Here is a 23,650-nt window from a genome sequence, read left to right on the forward strand (position 1 = left end):
ATTGAAAGATTATTTAAATTTAACTATAAATTATAGAATAAATTATTGGAATTGGCTACTGTGTACAGACACTATACAAACTCACTTAATGTTCCTGTGAGGTTGAGATCTCACTTTAAAGAGAAGAAAATAAAGGCTCAGACAAGTAAAAAGCAAAACCAAAATGCTTCACCAAGTTTATGTGCTTTGTAAGTGTTACAGCTACACTAACATTCTTCCTAGTATCATTTAATGGACCCTAGAGCTCTGTCTTTGACTAGCTGCATGACTTAGGGGAATCTCCTAGTCTTCCTTACCTCAGCTTCCTCACCTGTAAAACGGAGGGTCTGGATTAGGAACTATGTGGTCTCAAGACATTCCTTGCAGCTTTAACATTCTACGAGCATAGGAGTATATGAGCATGATTGTAAGGATTGGTTGTTTATGAGCCAATCAGAGATGTTGAATAAACACCTCCCTACTAGGTCAAGGTAGAAAGGGGAGGGCAAATGTTGAAAAAAAAAGCAACTTTGATGAGAACTCTATAAAAATTGTGTGCTACCAAAGATCTGTCCTATTTGGCAGCTGCTGCCTCACTCACAGCTTTTGATATCTAGGAGGACTCTTATCTCCCAAACTGTAAGTAAAAAAGCTTCCTTTGTAAACCTGGACTGTACCGGTGAATAAGGGGTTAATGACAGCACTAAGCTTATAGAGGGGAAGATTAATGTGTCTTTGCTTTAGAGAAAAACTTGTTCGTGGCTGAAAACATGATGGCTCTGCTTGGAGAGAAATGCATGTGTTTCTCTCTTTAAGCATAAATGCTCATTCACACCTTTCCCAGCTTTTTGAGAGGTGGCAAAATGCCCAGGATTGATTGCCAGTTACATGTGTTACCTGAATGAGGCCTTTGTGAGTCTCTGATCTAGGAAAAACCACTTAAACACAACTATCATTAGGTTCTAATCGGTTTTTGAGATTCCTGTTCATTTCAATTCTTGACTCTCTTTTCATAACAACGACTTATTTTAGTGGTTTATTTACATATCTATTGCCTTATGTCATTTTCTACATTCTCTTCCCACACGTACTGGTACTAACTGAAGTTTCTTTGTCACAGAAACAAACCCTCGGAGTGTTTTGCCCTTTGCCTTCACTCATTGCTCAAATGAGGAAATACAACAGAGTTGGAAACTTCACAGACCATAGTCGTCATTTGATTATGAATTTCCAAACCCTTCATGTTTGACACTTTCTAGAATATTTCATGCTGGCCCCAGACACTGTGAAGACCCTATAGCTTAAGACAGTAGAAATGAAAAGGTTCTATATTTTCATACATTTGCTCTACTATCTGAAAAACAGGCATTTGTGAGACTACGTTGGCTTTTTTAAAAAAATTACTTCTCTTTAAATAGTTACCTAGGGCTCCATTAGCTAATTTGGATGCAGCAGGGCTTGAGTTCTGCTGCTCTGCTATTCATCACTTTAGCTAAGGCACATCTAGGTAGCATCCAGGCCCAGGTTAGAGCCAGAGATACTGGGCCCTGGAATGGAGTATAGTTGTTGAAAAAAATCTAAGAGGTCCTCTGGCTTCAGTCCAAGTATAGAGGAAAGAGCGCTACTCAGGACTCTTTCTGGGCTGCTCCACATGTGTTGAAGGGCACTGGAAACCAGGCTGTCCTAGGGCTGCCCTAGATCATCCCACCACACTTGTCACTGGGGCATTGGGGTGGATAATAAAGCTATGGGCATCTTTATGCATCATATACGAAAGTGCTGCATATAATGCCTAGAAGTCACAGGCTTTCAATAAATAAGCCTCCTCACATTTGTCTTAAAACTCCATTTGTCTTGTACACAGAGAAGCAAATGGACTCTCTGCTGCCTTCTATTTCTCCAGGAATTAAGTATCCATATGTTACAAATAATTGTGTTTTCACAAAACATCTTCAAGGAAGGCAGAAAGAACCATACCATAGGATTCTACCTGCTATTTTGCTGAAGGATTAGAAATAGAATTCTAAGTCATAAGCCAGTAGGATGTGACCTGCAATCCTAGAACATTACAACTTAGAAGGCACATCAGACATAGTCTCTCTGGCCTCAGTTTCCTCATCTCTAAAGTGACAGGGTTGACACAGGTATCTCTGAGGTCATTTGTAGCTTTGTTTTTCTGTGGTTACTTTCTGTTGTTAACACAACTTTCCTCCAGATTTATATACATATTACTTGTTACACATATATAATAAAATGTGTGATAAAGAACTTATAAAATGAACTGTGTTTGGGTGCAATGGCTCATGCCTGTAATCCCAGCATTTGGGGAGGTCAAGGTGGGAGGATTGCATGAGCTCAGGAGTTCAAGACAAGTCTGGGCAACATAGCAAGACTTCGTCCCCACTAAAAATCAAAAAAATTGGCCGGGCATAGTGGCAGGTGCCTGTAGTTTCAGCTGCTTGGGTATCTGAGGTGGGAAGATCAGTTAAGCCCAGGAGGTCAAGGCTGCAGTAAGTCATGATCATGCCAGTGCACTCCAGGCTAGGCAAAAGAGCAAGACCCTGCCTCAGAAAACAAAAAAGAAAGAAAGAAAAAGAAAAGAAATGTGAGACTCTTTCCACCCGATCCTTTCTTCAGAGGTAACCTCAGAGTTGTTACTCTTTGTTTATAGACACACAAACAGTATGAGTATATATCATTTTTTAATTAAAAAAATAGGAGGATAGTATATATTCTCTGAAACTTGCTTTTTTTTCATTTAATAATATAATGTGAACAAGTTTCCATCACACTGAAAAAAACTGGCCTGAGATCTCAGAGAGCAGAAGCTTAGCTTAGGGACACTGAAATCGTTCTGTGTCATTACCTATCCCAGGCTGGCCTCCTTTCTCCCAGTGGTGAACGTTGGCCTGTGACCCTGTTTTACGATTAACAGAGAGGCGACATTTGTGCTAACGTGGAACAGACCTTTAATCCCGCTGTAGAAGTTTAACTCCCTGTAAACAGCATTAGCTTGAATTGACCTTTTCTCTGTTATTCTGGTTGAGTCAGCACACCCAGATTGAAGAAAATAGTTTGGAAATAGGTAGAAAATAGAAACATGGAGGTACCTTAGATTTTTTTTAATTAAAAAAAAAATAGAATTAGTAATATACATTGCATTTTATAGTGCTTTGTAAAGCATCTTCATGTTTACCATGCAATTTAACAAATACGTTTTGAGCAACTACAATGAGCAGGGTGCTCACAGATTGCACTGGAGTTACCTGGCAAAGACACAACCAGAACAATCATTATCACCATTTAATCCATAGTAAATGGAGACTCAGGAAGTTGCCTGACTTGCCCGAGGTTCCAGCTAGATTAGGCAGAGCTGGCTCTTAAACCCAAGTCTGTCTGATCTACTAGCAGCAAACCTCTACATGAATATGTCAGATGTTTGAATTAGTAATGTCCGTGGTATAATCACCCACAGCCTAAGGTACTCTGGGGTGTCATCAAGGACATTAGGAGTCATCCAAAGGCCGTTCTTTTTTTCATTGAGCTCACTCTTTTCCTTGAATAGAAAGGAGTACTGCTCCTTATCTCAGTTTTGTGCCTTATTGGCTATTTTTCCTTGGACAAATAATTTATACTCTCTTATATTCTTTCCTAATCTATTAAATGGGAGGGGAGAAAGGCCCAACCACCTTCTGGGATTATTTTAAAGAATAAATTATATAACTGCATGTAAAGCCATTAGCAGAGGGCTTGACAATACATGACTACTTGTCATTATTATTATTATTGGGCTGATTTTTCCTTTTGCTTCATTAAGAAAACATCTTTCTTTTTTGGTGATTCTTGACTCCTTGGTGCAAATGCCTAAACTGAGAGAGAAAGTTTTCATCTTGCTCTGAGGGTCACCCCCAGGTTGGCTTTTTTCAGCTTGATGATCTGGAGGCCAGGTCCAAAGCTAAAAATCCCTAACTCTAATATTAGAGGCTGATATATAAACAGGGAAAACATGCTCTGCTCGTGGCTGGGATGTAATGGGCCTTAGAAGGTCATCTTCTCTAGAAATTGTTGCCCACTAGTGTGCCCTATTACCCCAATAACAGCACTGCAGTTTCATTATTTTTGGTTAAGACAAGAACCTCTGTTGAAATGGAGAGGCAACAATGAGGTCATTGGTTATACCTTCTCATGAATTAGCTCAGTAGCTACTCACTCTTTATATCAAGGGACAGAGTACTGACAGCCTACCCTGAAGACATGCAGAAAATGTGGAGAAATAGATTTGTCATGAGGATAGCACTGTCTAGGGAGCTCTGCTTCACCATAGCTGTGACCTTGGACAAGTCAGTTAGCTTCTCTAAGTCTTAGCTTGCTCATTAATTAATTAAGATAATACTTGCTATAATCACCTCATTGCCAGTGGATCAAATGAGACCTGAGGTGTCCCTGGGCTTCCAGGAAGTAATCTGTAGACATGGAGCATCCATCCTGTGCTGAGTGTATTGGAGAAAGAGAAGATTAGGAAAAGGAGGAGACCCTGGGATTGGGTAGGAAGCTACCCGAGATACTCTTCACTACCATTTTCTCTTTGGTAGCCCAATCTATGCAAAAAACACTCTTTGTAACACTCAAAATGAGAGCTCTTTGAGCTTGCATTTTCAAGAACAAAGTGGCAGCCAAACAGGGGCAATGATTCCCTTCAGAGCACCACCACTAAGAGGGTTGCTTGATTAGGGGGTCTTCAAGCCAGAGTCTCCCCTTGCTAAAGCAGTGAATCTGGAGCAGGGACTGCCATACAACTTTAGCATCATCATAGAAACCTGAGCACAGAGGCACTTAGGAAACATCCTCCCCAGTCCGCCCCAAGTGGTTTCAAAGATGGCTGAATATAAGGAAAAGGAAACTTGCACTCAACCCTCTAGCCCAAGGCCAAAGGGAAACTACCTTGAAGCTATACATAGCTTCACGACTATGTATAGATTTCTCCTTTCAAACTTGTTGCCTGGAGAATAATCTGTTGGGATTACAGACTAACAGAGCAAAATGGAGGTTAACTACAGAGGCCAAGAGCTTCATTGTCCTGGCCTCAAGCCATTAAGGAAATCCAGTGGTGTTTCCTTATCCAGAGAATAGAGAGACAGTCCATTACTGCAGTTCCCTCCATTAGTCATATTTTCATGGGTCACTAATTAGCTGGTTCAGTGTTAGGATTAATGATTCCAAAGGTCTCCTGGAAAGCATTCTGTCTAGGATCACCATGAACATTCAGCATCCCATCTTCATTCATTGCGGCTAATTGCAACTAATAAGTGATGGGGGGAAAGCACATCTCATTTGTTTATCCAGTTGTGGAAATGGGCCAGAGGTGCCACAGGGGTCTGCACCCCCGACTGTCTTGATCATGCATCCATCTGAGCCACCCATAGTTCTGTGCACAACTCTCCTGCATTCTTTTCTAGACCTGTCACCATGGCCCACCGATTTCCAGCCCTCACCCAGGAGCAGAAGAAGGAGCTCTCAGAAATTGCCCAGAGAATTGTTGCCAATGGAAAGGGGATCCTGGCTGCAGATGAATCTGTAGGTGAGTGTGAAAAGCAGTCCCATCATATAACAACATATTATTTTTTCTACACTTAGCAGAAACAACTTGATAATCATATTTTTTATGGAAGTTAAGGTTTATGTACACAGGTGTGGGAGCAGAAGACTCAGTAAGCGTAGAGCTTTTGAGTCCTATAAGTAGCAGGCACGTTTCTGAAAGCCATGGAAAGAGGCTCAAGCCCTTCATTTTAAGGCCCTTTGCCAGGGGTCATTTGAATTCAGCCTTGTAGTAAGGCTAGAAACTTAGTAACTAGCATAAGATCAGATACACAGAAATCTGCTGCTAATGAGAAATCAGTTTAAAGTCAGTCAAGTCAGCAAAGGGAAGAAAGTATCCGCACCTGGAATAGGGCAGGGCTATGGATGGCAGAACCTGAGAAGGCCACAAGGGAGAGCTATGGCAGAGTTCCCCAGCCTGCCAGAAAACAACGGAAGCCTGAGAATCAAGAGCGTGCCCCATCCCTCCTTCTGTATGTACATCCAGAGAGACCGAGGACTGGATCAGGGAGGGCTAGAGAGGCCTGAGGGCTTTACATATCCACCTGGACCGCATGATAGCTTCCACACTGACCGCTACATGCCCAGCCCACACACTCCCTAACCAGCAACCTGATAGCAACCAGGGTCTTCTCTCTGGAACACAAAAAATTGAGGCAGGAGCTTTGACTACCTGAGAAAGAAAGGGAGCCTTGCTTTCCACTGTGGTGAGGGTCTCTGAGACGATGCAGAGAAGGGCGACAGAAAAGCCCTGGCTTGCTCCTTATGCTGCCCTCTGCCTTCCTACCATAGGCACCATGGGGAACCGCCTGCAGAGGATCAAGGTGGAAAACACCGAAGAGAACCGCCGGCAGTTCCGAGAAATCCTCTTCTCTGTGGACAGTTCCATCAACCAGAGCATCGGGGGTGTGATCCTTTTCCATGAGACCCTCTATCAGAAGGACAGCCAGGGAAAGCTGTTCAGAAACATCCTCAAGGAAAAGGGGATCGTGGTGGGAATCAAGGTGAACACCTCCATTCACACCTCACCTCTGCCTTGTCCTAGGGAAACTCCCAGCACACTGGCAAGGGCGGGGCCAACACTGAACATTCTCCTCATCTAATTTCTCTTCTCACCCTTTTCCATTGCCATCTTCCCACGGACAACCAGATTCTCATCTAGATTTTTCCTCCAGTGCCCTCTCCTTTCACTCAGGTTTTCTACACCTTCTTAATCTTTTTTCATCTCAATCTCATTCTTAAAATGGGATTCCTATTACTTAAAATGGGAATCTACCTCATAACGTTCTTACAGGGATGAAATGAGTCAGTACTTCTAGACTGGAAGTGGTTGCTTATAGTATAATCCCAGCACTTTGGAAGGCAGAGGCAAGAGGATCGCTTGAGCTCAGGAGTTCGAGACTAGCCTGAGCAACATAGTGAGACCTTGTCTCTAATGGAAATCAAAAAAATTAGCCAGGTGTGTTGGTGCATGCCTGTAGTTCCAGCTACTCAGGAGGCTGAGGTGGAAAGATTGATCATCTGAGCCCTGGAGGTCGAGGCCGCAGTGAGCTGTGGTCATACCACTGCACTCCAGCCTGGATGACAGAGTAAGACCCTGTCTCAAAAAAAAAAAAAAAAGTTTATATTGCATATTATTCAGTTAATGGTAACTATTGTAATTATTCAAGCATTTACTATTCTATCTTGTAACTAGGTCTTCCAATAATGCATAAACTTCCCAAAAGTGAAAATTAGTATCCATTGGCCGGGCGCAGTGGCTCATGCCTATAATTCCAGCACTTTGGGAGGTTGAGGCAAGTGGATCACAAGGTCAGGAGATCGAGACCATCCTAGCTAACACGATGAAACCCTGTCTCTACTAAAAACACAAAAAATTAGCTGGGCATGGTGGCACGTGCCTGTAATTCGAGCTACCCCGGAGGCTGAGATAGGAGAATCGCATGAATCCTGGAAGTGGAGGTTGCAGTGAGCCGAGATTGTGCCACTGCACTCTGCCCTGGGCAACAGAGTGAGACTCCATCTCAAAAAAAAAGAAAAGAAAAGAAAACTAGTATCCATTGAGTATGAGCATTTACCATTCTAAGCACTCATTTAAGTCTCATAACCTCTGGTAGTAGACTCAATTATTACCCTTATTTAGAGATGAAGTGAGAAAACTGAACTACAAAGAATAACATAACTTGCCTTTATAGCAAGGCAGGGTCAGAGCCAGTTTAGGCTAATTCTCAAGGTCACCTTGGCCTCTGCTACGTAGAGAGTAGAAGTTGTATCCTTATTCTCTTTACCTCCTGTACTAACACAATACCTGGTGTATACAGGTGCTCAATAAATGTTAGGGTAGACACTCTCACATTGTACCTTCCAGGTAACTTCCCTTCTGCTATGTACTGAACTGTGTCCCTCACAATGACTAATATACTTTCTTAATTCAACTCCTTGGTCTGTAAAAGAGGCAAACTATTAGTTTCAAGAGTTCTGCTTGTGTTTTCCTGACATCTGACACCTGTAGAATTACTTGTTAATTATTTGTATTCACAGTTAGACCAAGGAGCCGCTCCCCTTGCAGGAACAAACAAAGAAACCACCATTCAAGGTAAGGATATTGCCCACTGAGATGCATCATGCCAGTATAAGCTAGAAATTAAGGCAAGTAAAGAAGGGAGCAAGGAAGAACAAAACCCAACTCTTACGCTGGTCTTAGAGCCACACATACCTGGTTTTGGATATCAGCTCCTCCATTTAACAAGTGTGACCTTGGGCCAGTCACTGAAATGTTCTGAGCCTCAGTTCTCCGATCTCGAAATGGAGTAACTGTTGTGGGGATTAAATTAGACAACGTACATAAGATGCGTACCAAAATACCTTGCACAAAGAAGATTAAACTCTGCACTTGCAAGTATTATTTTTAGAAAAAAACCTATCAGTAGAAGAGTGGAAAGGTCCCACACTTTGAGATCAGATACACCTGGGTTTGAATCCCGGTTCTATCACATGCTACCTAGATAATTTTGCAAGGTACTTCTGCCCAAGTAGACAAGCATTAACCCACAACATTGGGTTAGCTAAGCAGAATTTGAATCCCAGCTCTGTCATGCTTTAGCAGTTCAAACTTGGTAAAGTCACTTAACCATTAAGAGTCTCAGTTTCCACATTTGTGAAATGAGTATCATATTAACTACTGGCTTCTTCTATTCTATATGTGGAGTAGATAATATGTATATCAAAACAATATATATTAAATCTAGGTCTTCTGGTTCAGTGTTGTGACTAATGCTTATACGCTTAGCTTTTTTCAGTCCTCAAGCTCAGTGAATTGAAAGCTAAGCCAAGGGAGAACTCCTTCACTTTATCAGAGGTCCCCATGGTTCAGGTACAAAGGTGCAAGGAAGCCTTTCTCTCTTTTGTGACTTGCAGGGCTTGATGGCCTCTCAGAGCGCTGTGCTCAGTACAAGAAAGATGGTGTTGACTTTGGGAAGTGGCGTGCTGTGCTGAGGATTGCTGACCAGTGTCCGTCCAGCCTCGCTATCCAAGAAAATGCCAACGCCCTGGCTCGCTATGCCAGCATCTGTCAGCAGGTGCTCTGCCTTCCCCTTGTGCTGAAAAAGAGTAGGCTAGCGCTTTTCTTTTCAACTTTACTATAATTACACTTGGGCCCTTCTTTCCCCTCACCAGTATATCCTAGTGGCATTTTTTTACAACTTTTTTGCTATAGCCAAGTATGGTAGGAAAGATTTGGTCCCACAAGCCAATAGGCGTTCAACTAAGCCATGAGTTCAAAGGATAATGTCATCAACTGCTGCCCTCTGTCAAAGCTCCGTAACTGTCTTATAAGTGATCAGGCTTTTGAGGCCAGATAACTTGCTTGTCTATACTCCATAACATCCAATACATGATCCTCTTAGATTTCTAGCTGAAGAGTGACAGCTCTGACCGAGTTCTAATCCAAATAATTCCTTGGAGGATGATGACCAGATGCTAAAGTTTCCAACACATACTAAAATGTCTCTGGGTCCAAGTCAAGTTTGATTTGCTTCTGTGAGTACTATGTTGGGGTTATTAGAGTTGTGGACAGCTGGAGATTCCCAATTAGAACTATAAACACTGCTTGAATTTCTTCATTAGCCCACACTAGAGGCATTTTTCTTAATGATGTATGCTTGAATGCCCTAAAGAGGTAGTAGCTAGGTTCTGAGACAGTTAGAATAGTCTCTAGAAAGAGATATAGAAATTAAGTGTTTGTATTTATTTTTTACCCCATTCTGAAAAATTTCACTGGCTTTAAGTCACCTATGTAGTATTTCTCCATAATGGCTTCAATTTAAACCAATTGCAACTGCTGACTCTCCTCCTAAGGAAAGGATGACTGAGTACACAGCTTCACTTTTGCGTCCCTGCTTTTCCTTTTTAGAATGGACTGGTACCTATTGTTGAACCAGAGGTAATTCCTGATGGAGACCATGACCTGGAACACTGCCAGTATGTTACTGAGAAGGTAAGTCTTAAATATAAAGTTCCCAATTCTAGTTGAAAAATCTTATTTTTAGGTAATAGCTGTTACTTAACACATAACAGCTGTTATATTTGAAGTAGTCTTTAGGTTGGACTCATTGTAGCATTGAGAAAGTAGGGGGGTGCTCATCAACCCTTCGCTTTTTTGGCGCGTGGTATGCTACATATAGAAAAAGCACAGGAGTTGCAGAACCAAGACTCGGGTGGGAGAATCTGTTTTTCCACTTGTGGGATCTTGGGCAAGTCATATTATCTCTTCTGACTTCAATTCTATTACGTGTACACAAAGAAATTTTAAAATAAGATACGTGGCTCAAATGAGAAGATGTAATTAGAAAGCACTTTATTCCATCTGATTTTCTAAATCAGCCACAGTATATCTGAAAGAGGGTGGTTCTATTCGTACACTGTGAGAATGTAGGAGAGTCATAATGTCATCTGACCTTAGTTTCCCTACTTGGAAAATTATGTGGACTGAAATGCGATCTAAAAGCATTTCTGCCTCTGAAATGTATGCCTATATGACTACTCAGCTTCTGTAAACATGGACAGTGGAGGCCAGTTTAGATGACCCCAAATAGCTAAAACAATGCAGTCTCAATAGGGAATGACATTGACCAAGGGAGTAATGGGAAGAAAGGAATGAAGGGCTTCTTGGAAGCAGAGCCGTGCCTGTCATTCATGCAGTGAATGAGAAGCTAGATTAGGGGTGGCGAAGACAGGCCAGTTTGGTTGTGCTCAGTGGCTGTGGATTGCAGCACATAGGTCTGATGAGGCCTGGAGGTTGGTTCGGAAGCTTTTGCCAAGTGACAAATGAGAATTCCTTTATCCTGCCTCCCTGCGGTGTAAATGTGCCAAGGTCACGTGATTCTAAGACTAGCTTTGAGTTTCACCTGGTGGGACCTCTTGTCCTTCAGGTCCTAGCTGCTGTCTACAAGGCCCTGAATGACCATCATGTTTACCTGGAGGGCACCCTGCTAAAGCCCAACATGGTGACTGCTGGACACGCCTGCACCAAGAAGTATACTCCAGAGCAAGTGGCAATGGCCACCGTAACAGCTCTCCACCGTACCGTTCCCGCAGCTGTTCCTGGTAAGGCCTTCTTTCTTCTCTAACTCAAGGTCTTGGCCCTCATTCTTTGGAGAACCATAAGCATTTGTGTTTGTTCAGGAATCTGCTTCTATTCATGAAACAAAACTCTGTTATCCCACAGGCAGCCAGCCCTTCCCCTCCCACTGAATACCAAGCATCCAAGTCTGCCCAAATGCCCACAATCCATGTATTTCTTCAACATTTCACTGCCTTCCTTATGTATTTAAAGCCCTTCTCTCTAGCCCAACTAGCTTCAGCAAAAGCAAACTGATTTCTCTGACCCAGTTCAAACAAATCAAACAGAGAAAAGACTGAGACATTGCATTTATGGTAGGTTCATTGCTTGCTTTCTCAAGCAGGGTACATAAGGTGGGACTAATAGAGCAAAATGGCTTCTTTTCTACCAGGCATCTGCTTCTTGTCTGGTGGCATGAGTGAAGAGGATGCTACTCTCAACCTCAATGCTATCAACCTTTGCCATCTACCAAAGCCCTGGAAACTAAGTTTCTCTTATGGACGGGCCCTACAGGCCAGTGCATTGGCTGCCTGGGGTGGCAAGGCTGCAAACAAGAAGGCAACCCAGGAGGCTTTTATGAAGCGGGCCGTGGTAAGATGCTGCTACCTCTTACCTACTTGATGAAGTTCACATTTGGGGCTTGATTCTCTGACATGGAGAAGCGTTGTTTTCTTCAGGCCATGCAGGTATCTACAGATAGTGTCTATTAGGCATTTGTAAATCTGGCATTAGAGATCAGTATGAGGATAGAGGCTAGAGAGAGGTTTTGAATTAGCCACACTAGTAGTATAGTTGATGAAAATAGACTGAAGGACAATTTCAGCAGAATCACTTCAGAGGGAAGGAGATAAGAGGACCAAGAACTGAACTTAGGATACTTTTAATTTTGGGAAGATGAAGAAGAGAAGCCACCAAGAAAAGCAGCAATTATATCATAGGGTGAACCAAGCATTATGGGAACAAAGAGTGAAGAATTTCTTTTTTTGAGATGGAGTCTTACTCTGTCACCCACGCTGGAGTGCAATGGTGCAATCTCCGCTCACTGCAACCTCTGTCTCCTGGATTCAAGCAACTCTACTGCCTCAGCCTCCCAAGTAGCTGGGACTATAGGCATGCACCACCAATCCCAGCTAATTTTTGTATTTTTTAGTGGAGAAAGGGTTACACCATGTTGGCCAGGCTGGTTTGGAACTCCTGACCTCAGGTGATCTGCCCATCTTAACCTCTCAAAGTGCTGAGATTACAGACATGAGCCACTGTGCCCAGCCAAGTAAAGAATTTCAAAGGGCCAATAATAACATGCTATAGAGAGATTCAAAACAAAGGCCAAGAAAAGGCACTGAGATTGGCATTTAGGAGCATATCAGTGACCCTTACTGAAACACTTTTAATAAAGAAGAAAGGAAAGGTGCCCATTCAAGAAGTTTTTCAGGAAAAGACCCAGAAAGGTTGCCAGGAGAAATGGGGACCACCAAAGTTTTTATTCAAATAATAACCATAACTTTAAAAATACCCTTTATGAGCCTAGAACTCGGGTGAACAAATCCCATATAGCCATGGCCTTCAGGAAGCTTGGAGTTTAGCCAAATAGGAGAGAGCCTGGCATGTTTAAATGTAAAGCAAGAGGAGACAATAAAGATGAGGAGAGTGGGGATAACTGAGTGGAGAAGAACTTAGAGGAAGCAGAACTACATGAGACTCAATATTAAACATAGGTGGCATAGCTGGCGAAAGACAAAAAGGGGGTAAGAGGCAGAAAAGAGAACGCAGTTGGAATCAGCTCTATAGAAGTCAAGAGATGTAGCAGTTCATGACTGATTACAGTAAGGGTATCTGCTGAGAATGTTGAAGAAATGGAAATTTCCATACTGACAGTCGGAAAGGGTAGAAAAGCAGTTAAAGGAACTCGCTAGGAAATTGATCAGACATTATGGCCAGACATAGCCAAGCATCAAGTAAGGTGCAGCTGAAATAAGAGTCTGAGTTTGTGGTAGCTTCATTCCTGAATTTTCCTAACAGCTGTCTGAAGCATGCAGGAAGATTCAGATAAACCCGAATGCAAAATAGCAGGGTAGAAGAGTGAAAGTTTAATAGGAAGATAGAAGAGTGACAAATTTTAGCAATAGCCTCAGTTAGCATGCTGACCATAGAGGAGGCTGGGCAAGGAATCAAGTGTAGTCAGAAGTGTGGTGGTGAGGCCCTAAAGGAAAGGAAAGCCCCAGGGAAGCTAAATGTCATCTCACAGGCATAAGAGAGGGTGAGATTTTCGAAGTAGTGCTTTACCTTGACTATGGAAAGCAGGATGTGGCTGTGCTGCTGGGTGGCTGATGGATTGAGGAGACCTAGCTCACTTGATGGAGGGATTGTGAAAGCACAGGTCATGAGGGCCATCCACACAGAGAAGGGAAGCTGAGTTTATCATCAAGGATGGTGCTTCTCAGGCTCCAGTGTGGATCCAAATCACGTGAAGGGCTTGGTTTTGTTGTTGTAATCTTTTTTATTTACACATAATAATTGTATATATTTATGCGGTATCTGTGATGTTTTATACATGCATATAATGCATAATGATCAAATCAGGATAATTAGGGTATTCACTCCAAATACTTATTATTTCTTTGGGCTGGGAACATTCCAAATCTTCTCTTCCAGTTATTTCAAAACATGTAATAAATTATTGTTAACTGTAACCACCTTCCTGTTCTATTGAACACTAGAACTTATTCCTTCTCTCAAACTGTATTTTTGTATCCATTACCAACCTCTTTTCATTTCCCCTACCCCTATTTGAAGCGCTCGTTAAAATGCAGATTATGGGCCTCACCCACTGACTTTCTAATTCAGTAGGTCTCGGGTAAGACCAGAGAGTTTCTATTTCTAACATGTTCCTAAAGGATGCTGGTAGACCATGAAACACACTTTAAGAACCATTGATGTAAAATGTAGAAATAAGTCCCGGAGAGAACAGACAATAGCAAGAGTGACTAGAAAAAGTGGTACCGACTGAGCGGCATTCAAATATTATCATAAGTTTCATAATTCTGAATTGACCTTTGACTGGAATGTATACAGGAAAGCAAATGATACCATAATAACAACTAAATAAAAATTACATATTCTTCTAGACCAATATAGGTAGAAAATGGATACTTTTAAAATAAACAAGTTTTTCTTCTGGTATCGTGCACTACACTAGTGAGAAATTTCTCAATTTTAGTTTCTATTGCTGCAATATTGGTGGTACTGAACAGAGATTTTCCCAGTAACTGACACAAACCTCAAGTTCACCAAAGAAACGCTCAGAAAACTGGGATAAAAAAGGGAGACACTATAGATGGAAAGGGATGGTATCAGCAGCAATACTCAGCGACGTCGCTGTAAAAAAAAGAAAATCTGAGTGAAGGTATGACTGGTTTCCCATGAGAAGTAGACAGGGTCAAGGTGGGGTCACATTTACTCTAACTGGTCTCCTCTCTCACATTTGTCTTCTAGGCTAACTGCCAGGCGGCCAAAGGACAGTACGTTCACTCAGGCTCTTCTGAGGCTGCTTCCACCCAGTCGCTGTTCACAGCCTGCTATACCTACTAGGATCCAATGCCCGCCGGCCTAGCTCCAGTGCTTCTAGTAGGAGGGCTGAAAGGGAGCAACTTTTCCTCCAATCCTGGAAATTAGACACAATTAGATTTGAACTGCTGTAAATACATGTTAAATCTTAAGTACAAGGGGGAAAAATAATCAGTTGTTGAAACATAAAAATAAATACCAAGGACCTGATCAAATTTCACATAGCAGTTTCCTTGCAACACTTTCAGCTCCCCATGCTTCAGAATATCCACCCAAGAAAATTATAGGCTTTAAAACAATATCGGCTCCTCATCCAAAGAACAACTGCTAAATGAAATACCTCATTAGCTGAGTGTAGAGAAGTGCATCTTCTGAAACAATCTTGGCAGTGTTAGGCTGGGAAGGAGATAGCTGCAACCAAAAAAGAAATAAATATTCTATGAACCTTTGGCTGCTATCGGGTTTCACTTTTCTGCTCTTGTTGTCCAAGGACTCTGTATTTCATTACTTTTGACTCTACTAGACATGACTGGGTTTCAGCAGTCAGGGTCTTCAACTCTGGCTATTTATTGGAATTAAACAGTAAACTTTTAAAAACTCTGATGCTCAGGCCACACCCCAGCTCAATTAAATAAGAAACTCTACACCTGGGATCCTCTATTAGATTTCTTAAAGCTTCCCCAGTGATCCTAATGTACAGTCAAGTTTGAGAACTACCAATCTAAATTTCAAGTTTGAGGTTATTTGAAAAGTAAAGCCATTCACGGTATAAAGCCAGCTAAAAAATGTAGAATGATTCTGAGCAACTTGTGGAGTGTAATAAGAAAATTAATGTGACTTTGATGCTTGGAGCATTCCTCTTCAAGTGGCCCAGGTTTGGTGACACAGGACTACACTGTCATCTGCACATCCAGGCACATTTCCTAGTTTTGCAGAAAATAGTATTCACATAATTATACTGTATTGACTTTCACTTTTCAGAATTAACCTATGTTACAAAAGAGAATTTAAATATTATAATTTTGGATGACATAAAAGTAATGATTTAACTGACAGAAGCTGGGAAATATAAGGGGGGGGAGAAGTGGAGGAAAGCAAAAAGAGTCAGCAATACTACTTAAAACTGATGGGTTAAGAAATAGTCCTTTAAATCTATTTAAGCAATAAAAGAAATGGATGTAAATCATTAAAATATATATCTAAAATTAAAATATTGAAGGTAGTATGCTAAATTTCTTAACTTAAATAATACAAAGACAAATGATATTGTGTAGATTAGCAAATTAAGAAACAGAGTCTTAACATATTATTTAGAGGAATAAGACAGAATTAGCCAAAGGGGCTTACTTTAAGGAGAAAGACCTGCGAATGGGGTACAGGAAAGACAACTTTTCCTTATCACATGCCCTCTACGGTATTTGAATGTTTATTTCCATGTACTTGTCATTACTTTTCTAAAAACAACTATATTCATACCAGCAATTCAAGCCTACATTAGAGATCCATTAAGCCCACGGCTTTCATTTTACAGATGATAAAACCGAGCCCAGAGAAGTAAAATTACTTGCTGAGGGTCACACATTTATGGTAGAGCTGAGAGATTAAAATTCAGTTCTCTGAATCCAGGTCTCTTGCTCAAAAAATGGACACAGCCAGAGATTTTGCAGGGCAAGTTTATAGGCTATGTTCAGTATCTCTGCCACCAGTGGTGTAGGCCTTCTACGTTTCTCCTCACATTCAGTCAATCATCAAACACTTCATCTCCTCCTATGTGCCAAGTTCTCTTAAAAGCTGGTAGGTAACACCTTGTGAGACAAAGCTTTTCCGCCAGATAATTTTTATCTAGCTCTTACTCAGCATCGCTGAATTATTTAGATATTTTAAGAGGTATCTAAAGAAACCTCTTAGATTCTTATCAGTTAAGCATGAATTTATAATCAAGGCTGAGTTACTTAACATATTTTGGTCAAAGCTGAAAATCATTTTACTGGGAGTGAGACTCTATAGAACGCATTTTCCTGGCTACCATCAGATATATTTTCCCTACTAAAGGACTATAGTTGTCTTTGAAATCTCAATCCCATTAATTTCCTCCATTCAGGGTAATATGAAGACAAGTGTTACAAGGCTACAGACTTCAATTTCTCTGTGATTACTGAGTGAATATTTAGTAGCTTCCCAGCTTTGGTTACTTTGTCAGATTTATTTTAGTAGTTATTAAACACCTACTAAAACTAAAACCTAGTACTAGACATAAAAAATAATTAGAGAAATTTCAGCGTTAGGGCACACCAGACAATTAAGCTTAAATAGCTAAAAGAAACACACAAACCATTGACTGGGAGGAGAGTCAGGGTGTAGAATCAGATGTCTGGGTGTAGAAAAGGGAGAGATGGTATTTAGGTTGGACATCACAGGAAAACAAAAAGGAAGGGAACTCATAGAGAGGATACTGCCTGTGTATAAGAAAATACATTCAGAAGTCACTGAAAGAAGATGACATTTTGAAGCTATCAAGAGCCAAGGCCATACACACACACATACACACACACACACACACACACACACACGACTAAGTTCAGGAAAGAATAAAAAGAAGAATTTGTTTTGCTCTGAAGAGGGAGGAGGGAAAGAAGGAAGGAAATGGGCAAGAAAATGAGGGAAAAGGGAAAGAAACGAGAAAGGAAAAAGAGGTGGCAGGAAAGAAGCTAGGGCAATATGTAATCGCGGGGAGGTGACGGGCTTTTGAGAAGGAGGAGAACTATTATTAAGCAATCTAAAGATACTGTCTTCTTGCCAGAAAGAACTGAGTTTCTCATATGAGTCTATATCATGCTTTATGAAAACAAGATACTGAGATGATTCGTAATGATTCATAATGTGAATTAATTTAGCAGAAGCAAAAGCCAACTGTGACAGTGGGAATGTAAGCTTCTAGAAACTTGCAGAAATCTTGGAGTGAGCTTTAGGCAAAGCAGAAATGGGACTTCCAGATATCTGATTTAGCCTTCCTGGAATGAAAGACTCCAGCTGCCATCTAGATGTCACTTGCTTGGGCAACAGAGGAGGAAACGGGTCCAGCGTGCTAAGGAAGTTGTCCAAGGTCACATAACCAGTCGGTGGTGGGATTTAGGCTAGTGTGATTTGCAAAGTCCTCTTGGATGGGAGTAGTCAGAGGTCTTCAAAGCACAGGTTTTGGAGTCAGACAGCATAGATTCAAATGCTGGCCCTGTCACTTACTAGCCATGTGACCTTGGCCACATTATACCTTTCTGTCGTTCTGTTTCTTCATCACCAAAATAAGAAAAAATATATTATCACATATTGTTGAAAGAATAAACGAGTTAATACGTCTCAATAACAAGTTCACAATCCCTTATTCACAATTCTGAAATCCAAAAACTCTGAAATCCAAAAATTTTCTCATAAGTTTTAGTAAATTACTCGGTGGCAACACCTGACCTGAAGCTATCTGTCATCTTTGTTCCATTTGATGATATGCAGCAGTATTAACATGCTTAATTGCAGGTGCTGCCTCAGACACTGCAGAGGGAGTTATACAATATACAGCAAAATTAATATATTTACTCTCTAGAATCTGACAAAATTCTGATTTCCAAAGCACGTATGGCCTCAAGGCTTTCAGATAAAGAATTGTGAACCTTCCCTTAGAATAATATCTGCCATCCATTTCACCCATTTCTAGGGTAAAAGATAAATTGCCCATGCTCAATGCAGCCTGGAGGGCTCATGCAATGCTGCCAATCCCAAAGCCTATTTTGTAGAGAGGATGAGTTAAGAGAGAGAACTGATGCAAAGCTCAACACAGCCAGTCACAGCTCTTTTTCTGCTGCTCGTATAAACATGGTATTCTGGCTGGAAAGTAGTCTAAGCCTCTTGAAATAATCTAAAGCACTCAGTACTGGGCATCACTATGTATAACATACATAAAAATCAGACAACGAGCACTCTTGTAGCACCTACTGTATGCTCAGCACTGTATGCTTACCATGGAAATGAGGAAGACAAGCACGCAGTTAGAAAACAAAGAAAATTGTACACAATAATGTGCTAAATTGCAGTGGCATGGGCTAGATGCTGAGAAGGAATGCTTTACAGAAGAGGGAGGATTAGCTGAAGGCAATTTATTATTAGTTTTATGATCTTGGGAAACATACTTAGTCTCTCTGAGCCTCAGTTTTCACATCTGTAAAAGAGGGTTGTTGTGAAGGCAATATTTTATGTACAGTGCCAGATACATAGGTAGTGAATAAATATTAGTTTTCCCTGTCAGCTGGCTCTTGAAGAAAGGTAAAGACTCATGAGTGAGAATAAACATGAATTATGTGTCTTTACTAAAGTACAAACTATGTGTTGAGAGAAATATGGGCAATCAGCCTGGCAAATGGTGAGGCTGATTTCCCATGATGGAGTGGCACGCAGACGGACAGAGATATTTTAGAAAGTCTTGCTTTGAAGTGGTGAGAAATAGGTAACTATGGATGATTTTTTTTTCTATTTGTGTATTGTGATTTTTTTTTCGTTTGTACTTGAGGTTCTGGGGTACATGTGCAGATCATGCAGGATTGTTGCATAGGTACACACATGGCAATGTAGTTTGCTGCTTCCATCCCCCAGTCACCTACATCTGGCATATCTCCCCATGTTATCCTTCCTTGACCTTCCCACTCCCCTGCTGTCCCTCCCTTGGCCCCTGCAACAGACCCCAGTGTGTGATGTTCCCCTCCCTGTGTCCATGTGTTCTTATTGTTCAACACCCGCCTATGAGTGAGAACATGCAGTATTTGATTTTCTGCTCTTGTGTCAGTTTGCTAAGAATGATAGTTTCCAGATTCATCCATGTCCCTACAAAGGACATGAACTCATCATTTTTGATGGTTGCATAATATTCCATGGTGTACATGTGCCACATTTTCCTTGTCTAGTCTACCGTCGATGGGCATTTGGGTTGGTTCCAGGTCTTTGCTATTGTAAACAGTGCCGCTATGAACATATGTGTGCATGTGTCTTTATAATAGAATGATTTATAATACTTTAGATATATACCCAGTAATGGGATTGCTGGGTCAAATGGAATTTCTATTTCTAGGTCCTTGAGGAAGTGCCACACTGTCTTCCACAATGGTTGAAATAGTTCACACTCCCACCAACAGTGTAAAAGGGTTCCTATTTCTCCACATCCTATCCAGCATGTTGTCTCCAGATTTTTTAATGATTGCTATTCTAACTGGCGTGAGGTGGTATCTCAATGTGGTTTTGATTTGCATTTTTCTAATAATCAGTGATGATGAGCATTTTTTCATATGTTTGTTGGCCTCATATACATCTTCTTTTGAAAAGTGTCTGTTCATATCCTTCTCCCAGTTTTGGATGGGTTTGTTTTTTTCTTGTAAATCTATTTTAGTTCTTTGTAGATTCTGGATATTAGCCCTTGGTCAGATGGGTAGATTGCAAAAATTTTTTCCCATTCTGTTGGTTGCTGGTTCACTCTAATTATTGTTTCTTTTGCTGTATAGAAGCTCTGGAGTTTAATTAGGTCTCATTTGTCTATTTTGGCTTTTGTTACCAATGCTTTTGGTGTTTCTATCTTGATGTCCTTGCCTATGCCTATGTCCTGAATGGTTTTGCCTAGGTTTTCTTCTAGGGTTTTGATGATGTTAGGTCTTATGTTTAAGTCTTTAATCCATCTGGAGTTAATTTTAGTGTAAGGTGTCAGGAAGGGGTCCAGTTTCTGCTTTCTGCACACTGCTAGCCAGTTTTCCCAACACCTTTTTAAACAGGGAATCCTTTCCCCATTGCTTGTTTTTGTCCAGTTTGTCAAAGATCAGATGGTTGTAGATGTGGGGCATTGCCTCCAAGGCCTCTGTTCTGTTCCATTGGTCTATATCTCTACCCTCTTCACAGAACTGGAAAAAACCACCTTAAACTCCATATGGAACCAAAAAGAGCCTGCATAGCCAAGACAATCCTAAGCAAAAAGAACAAAGCTGAAGGCATCACACTACCTGATTTCAAACTATACTACAAAGCTACAGTAATCAAAACAGGATGATTTTTAAGAAAAAAATAACCTAAGAGCAATGCTGAAAATTACCTTCTAGAATGTAGAGGATCAGGAGAGAACCAGGAGCCAGCTAAGTGTCTATAATAGCAATTTAATGGCACACTTGGCCTTTTGTTGGTGGGGTGGATGAGTAGACATGACATCTTTTTTTTTTTTTTGAGATGGAGTCTCACTCTGTCACCCAGGCTGGAGTGCAATGGTGTGATAACGGCTCACTGCAACCTCCACCTCCCAGGTTCAAGCAATTCTCCTGCCTCAGCCTCCTGAGTAGCTGGGACCACAGGCACCCACCATCAGGCCTGGCTAATTTTTGTATTTTGTAGAGATGTGGTTTCACCATGTTGGCCAGGCTGGTCTTGAACTCCTGACCTCAGGTGATCCTCCCATCTTGGCATCCCACAGTGCTGGGATTACAGGCATGAGCCACCACACCTGGCCAGACATGACATCTTTAGACTAGAGAAAACAACAAACAACGCCTTGTGTGTAGCATAACCATTTACCATCCTAATAAAGTCTGTTTCATTGCAACCTGATAGGCAAGTATTTGGGACAAATGAAAGCTCAAAATTCTTTACCTTGTTCTCAAAAAGAGACTTACATACATGCACAGACTTGGTCAAGCTGAGTAGTGTGGCATATGAAAAATAGGGCATTTTCTAAACATAGCACCAATTATTTCGGCAATTCAGAATAGCCAGGGCTAGGTGGTAGCCCAAGGTCTCAGGTATCAGAGAAATGTATTCTGCCCTCTCAAGATAATCAAGTTCAAGGCATCTTTCTGCAACTATGTACAACTTTTCCTTGTCCTACTCTGTTACTCCATCCTGTTCAGAGTACACTTCTGGGTTGCAGGGACACAATGGCTGTCATGTAATGTGGAGATTTACCTCAGCCAGTGGACGAACATGAGAAACCTGTTCTTAGAGCATGGCTCCTAGACAGGCAACAACACAGGCAAGATGCACACACCATGTTTTATTTGTGTGAGTGAAATACAAAGTTAATGAAAACTCAGTGTTTTGGAAAGTTGGGTGATTTTTCCTGTCTTTATGTAATATATATGGCTTATTATGCATTCTTCAAGTCTTCAAGTCTCCTTAATGAGAAAAGGCTGCTTGATGCAACTATGAAACAAACATAACACCTAGCAGGTATTTTTTAAATACATGTTAATTGACCTCATCCCACTTATGTGGTAAAGCAAATGTGTCTTTCTCTTTGTGCATTCTGGTTATAGATGGCCTTAATTTAAAATAAACCAATCAACCCACCCCTACCACCCACCTCAGGCCACAAAATACTTTTGAATGAGGTAGAAGAATGTCAAAGGTCAAATACTGACTGGGAACAGTAACTTTAAAAAAATGATTGGAATATCTGGACTAGATTGTTTTCTAAAAAGGAGTTGAAATGTATTCTGCAAGCACTGTGCTCAAGTAGGTATGTTCTGTGTGCCTCTAGACTTGGTGATGACATCCTCCATTAGGAAGACAGATGAATATGAAATGCCTCACTCATCAAAATTACAGTGAAATAGAATATTTTTGCCTGTTCTTTTTTTTTTTTTTTTGCCACCAAAAACCCCTTTTACTTGCTCATTTTGAAATTTTATCTAATTAATAATTTGCTTCATCTACTTTAAGCTTAATTTTCTTTCAAAATTGTCTCAGATGTTAATACCCAGAATAAATTTGAGTAATTTCATTAAGTTCATAGTTTTACTTCTTGCAATGCCATAGGAGTAAAAAATAAAAATAATTTTTAAAAAGTTTTACTTCAGCTGGGCTCTAAACAAAATCCCAACTCTCCCCAGCTGCTCCTTCAAACCTTTATTATTGACAAGACACCTAACTCTACCCCTAACCATGTCCATCCATCCTCCTTCCCCGATCCTCAAAACATGGATTTACTATTTTTTCAAATGGGTCATCTCAAGTGAATTTGATTTTCCTGTCACTCAACGAGACACCAAATCTGTCGTCTTTCATTTTCTCCCAAATTGAAGGAAGAAGGTCCCGGAAAAAAATATTTCCATAACTGCTAGTACTCATTTCAGCATATCCAATAACTTAATCAACTTGCATTCCGCGCTCCTCTATCTTCAACCTCTCCCTCAACTGGCTATCTACTCAAATTTTTCTTTAATCTCCATATACAGCCCTCTTTATATTCACAGATGAGTAATCTAGTTTTATTCTCTAGCTTTATAGAATAGTAAAATTAAGCAAGTAAAAAGAATAACCAATAAAGGGTTGCCCTTTTTTAAAAGTAAAGACATAAATGTAACAAACTATCCTCCCAAATCACTATTATTTCATAAAAGAACTTAGTTTTTTTTTTTTTTTAAGAAAAGAGCATACTTTCAGAATAATGGTCTCTAATAATCAATTTATCTTTTTAAAACAAAAATATTATATTAACATTATTTTTACTACTTGAATGTAGAATAATTTTTGTCAAGAATTGACAGTATTTGGGAGCTGATGATCCACTCTATTTAGCCCCCTGAAAACTGGCTCTTCCTAACTCCAGAAGCTGTTCTTACAGAAACCCATTAATCACACTCTAATTATCAAATCCAAAAGACACTCTTCAGCCCTTCCTCAGCCTCTCTCCAGCATGCTTCTGGATCACTTTCTTATAGCAGTTATCACTATATGTTGGGTTTACCATACTTCTGGTTGTTTCTGCTCCTTTGCACCTTGCCCACCCGCTAAATAGAGTAGACCCTAGGATTCCATCTCTGGACTTCTTTTCTTGCTTTATTCTTTCTTTAAAGCTTAATCCGTACATGTTTAAACACT

At 40.7% G+C, this 23,650-nt stretch overlaps 1 protein-coding gene across 1 annotated transcript; it reads left to right on the forward strand.

The window, feature by feature from the left end:
* The first annotated feature begins 501 nt into the window (after positions 1-501).
* On the forward strand, positions 502-15,207 carry ALDOB (aldolase, fructose-bisphosphate B). The gene is made up of 9 exons (XM_012467143.3): positions 502-618; positions 5,436-5,557; positions 6,367-6,578; positions 8,116-8,170; positions 8,992-9,152; positions 9,986-10,069; positions 11,004-11,178; positions 11,586-11,785; positions 14,687-15,207. The coding sequence occupies exons 2-9, from the start codon at positions 5,446-5,448 to the stop codon at positions 14,780-14,782; spliced, it is 1,095 nt and encodes a 364-aa protein (XP_012322566.2). The 5' UTR covers positions 502-618; positions 5,436-5,445; the 3' UTR covers positions 14,783-15,207.
* Positions 15,208-23,650: the final 8,443 nt, after the last annotated feature.

Source organism: Aotus nancymaae, unplaced genomic scaffold (assembly GCF_030222135.1).
Source record: "Aotus nancymaae isolate 86718 unplaced genomic scaffold, 86718_ANA_hifiasm-v0.15.2.pri h1tg000003l, whole genome shotgun sequence".
Taxonomy (NCBI): Eukaryota; Metazoa; Chordata; class Mammalia; order Primates; family Aotidae; genus Aotus; species Aotus nancymaae.

Coding starts and splice junctions, on each gene's coding strand:
- ALDOB (XM_012467143.3), top strand. CDS start 5,446: ATGGCCCACCGATTTCCAGCCCTCACCCAGGAGCAGAAGAAGGAGCTC. Junction 6,579..8,115: donor GGATCGTGGTGGGAATCAAG/GTGAACACCTCC, acceptor TTGTATTCACAG/TTAGACCAAGGAGCCGCTCC. Junction 11,179..11,585: donor CGTTCCCGCAGCTGTTCCTG/GTAAGGCCTTCT, acceptor CTTTTCTACCAG/GCATCTGCTTCTTGTCTGGT.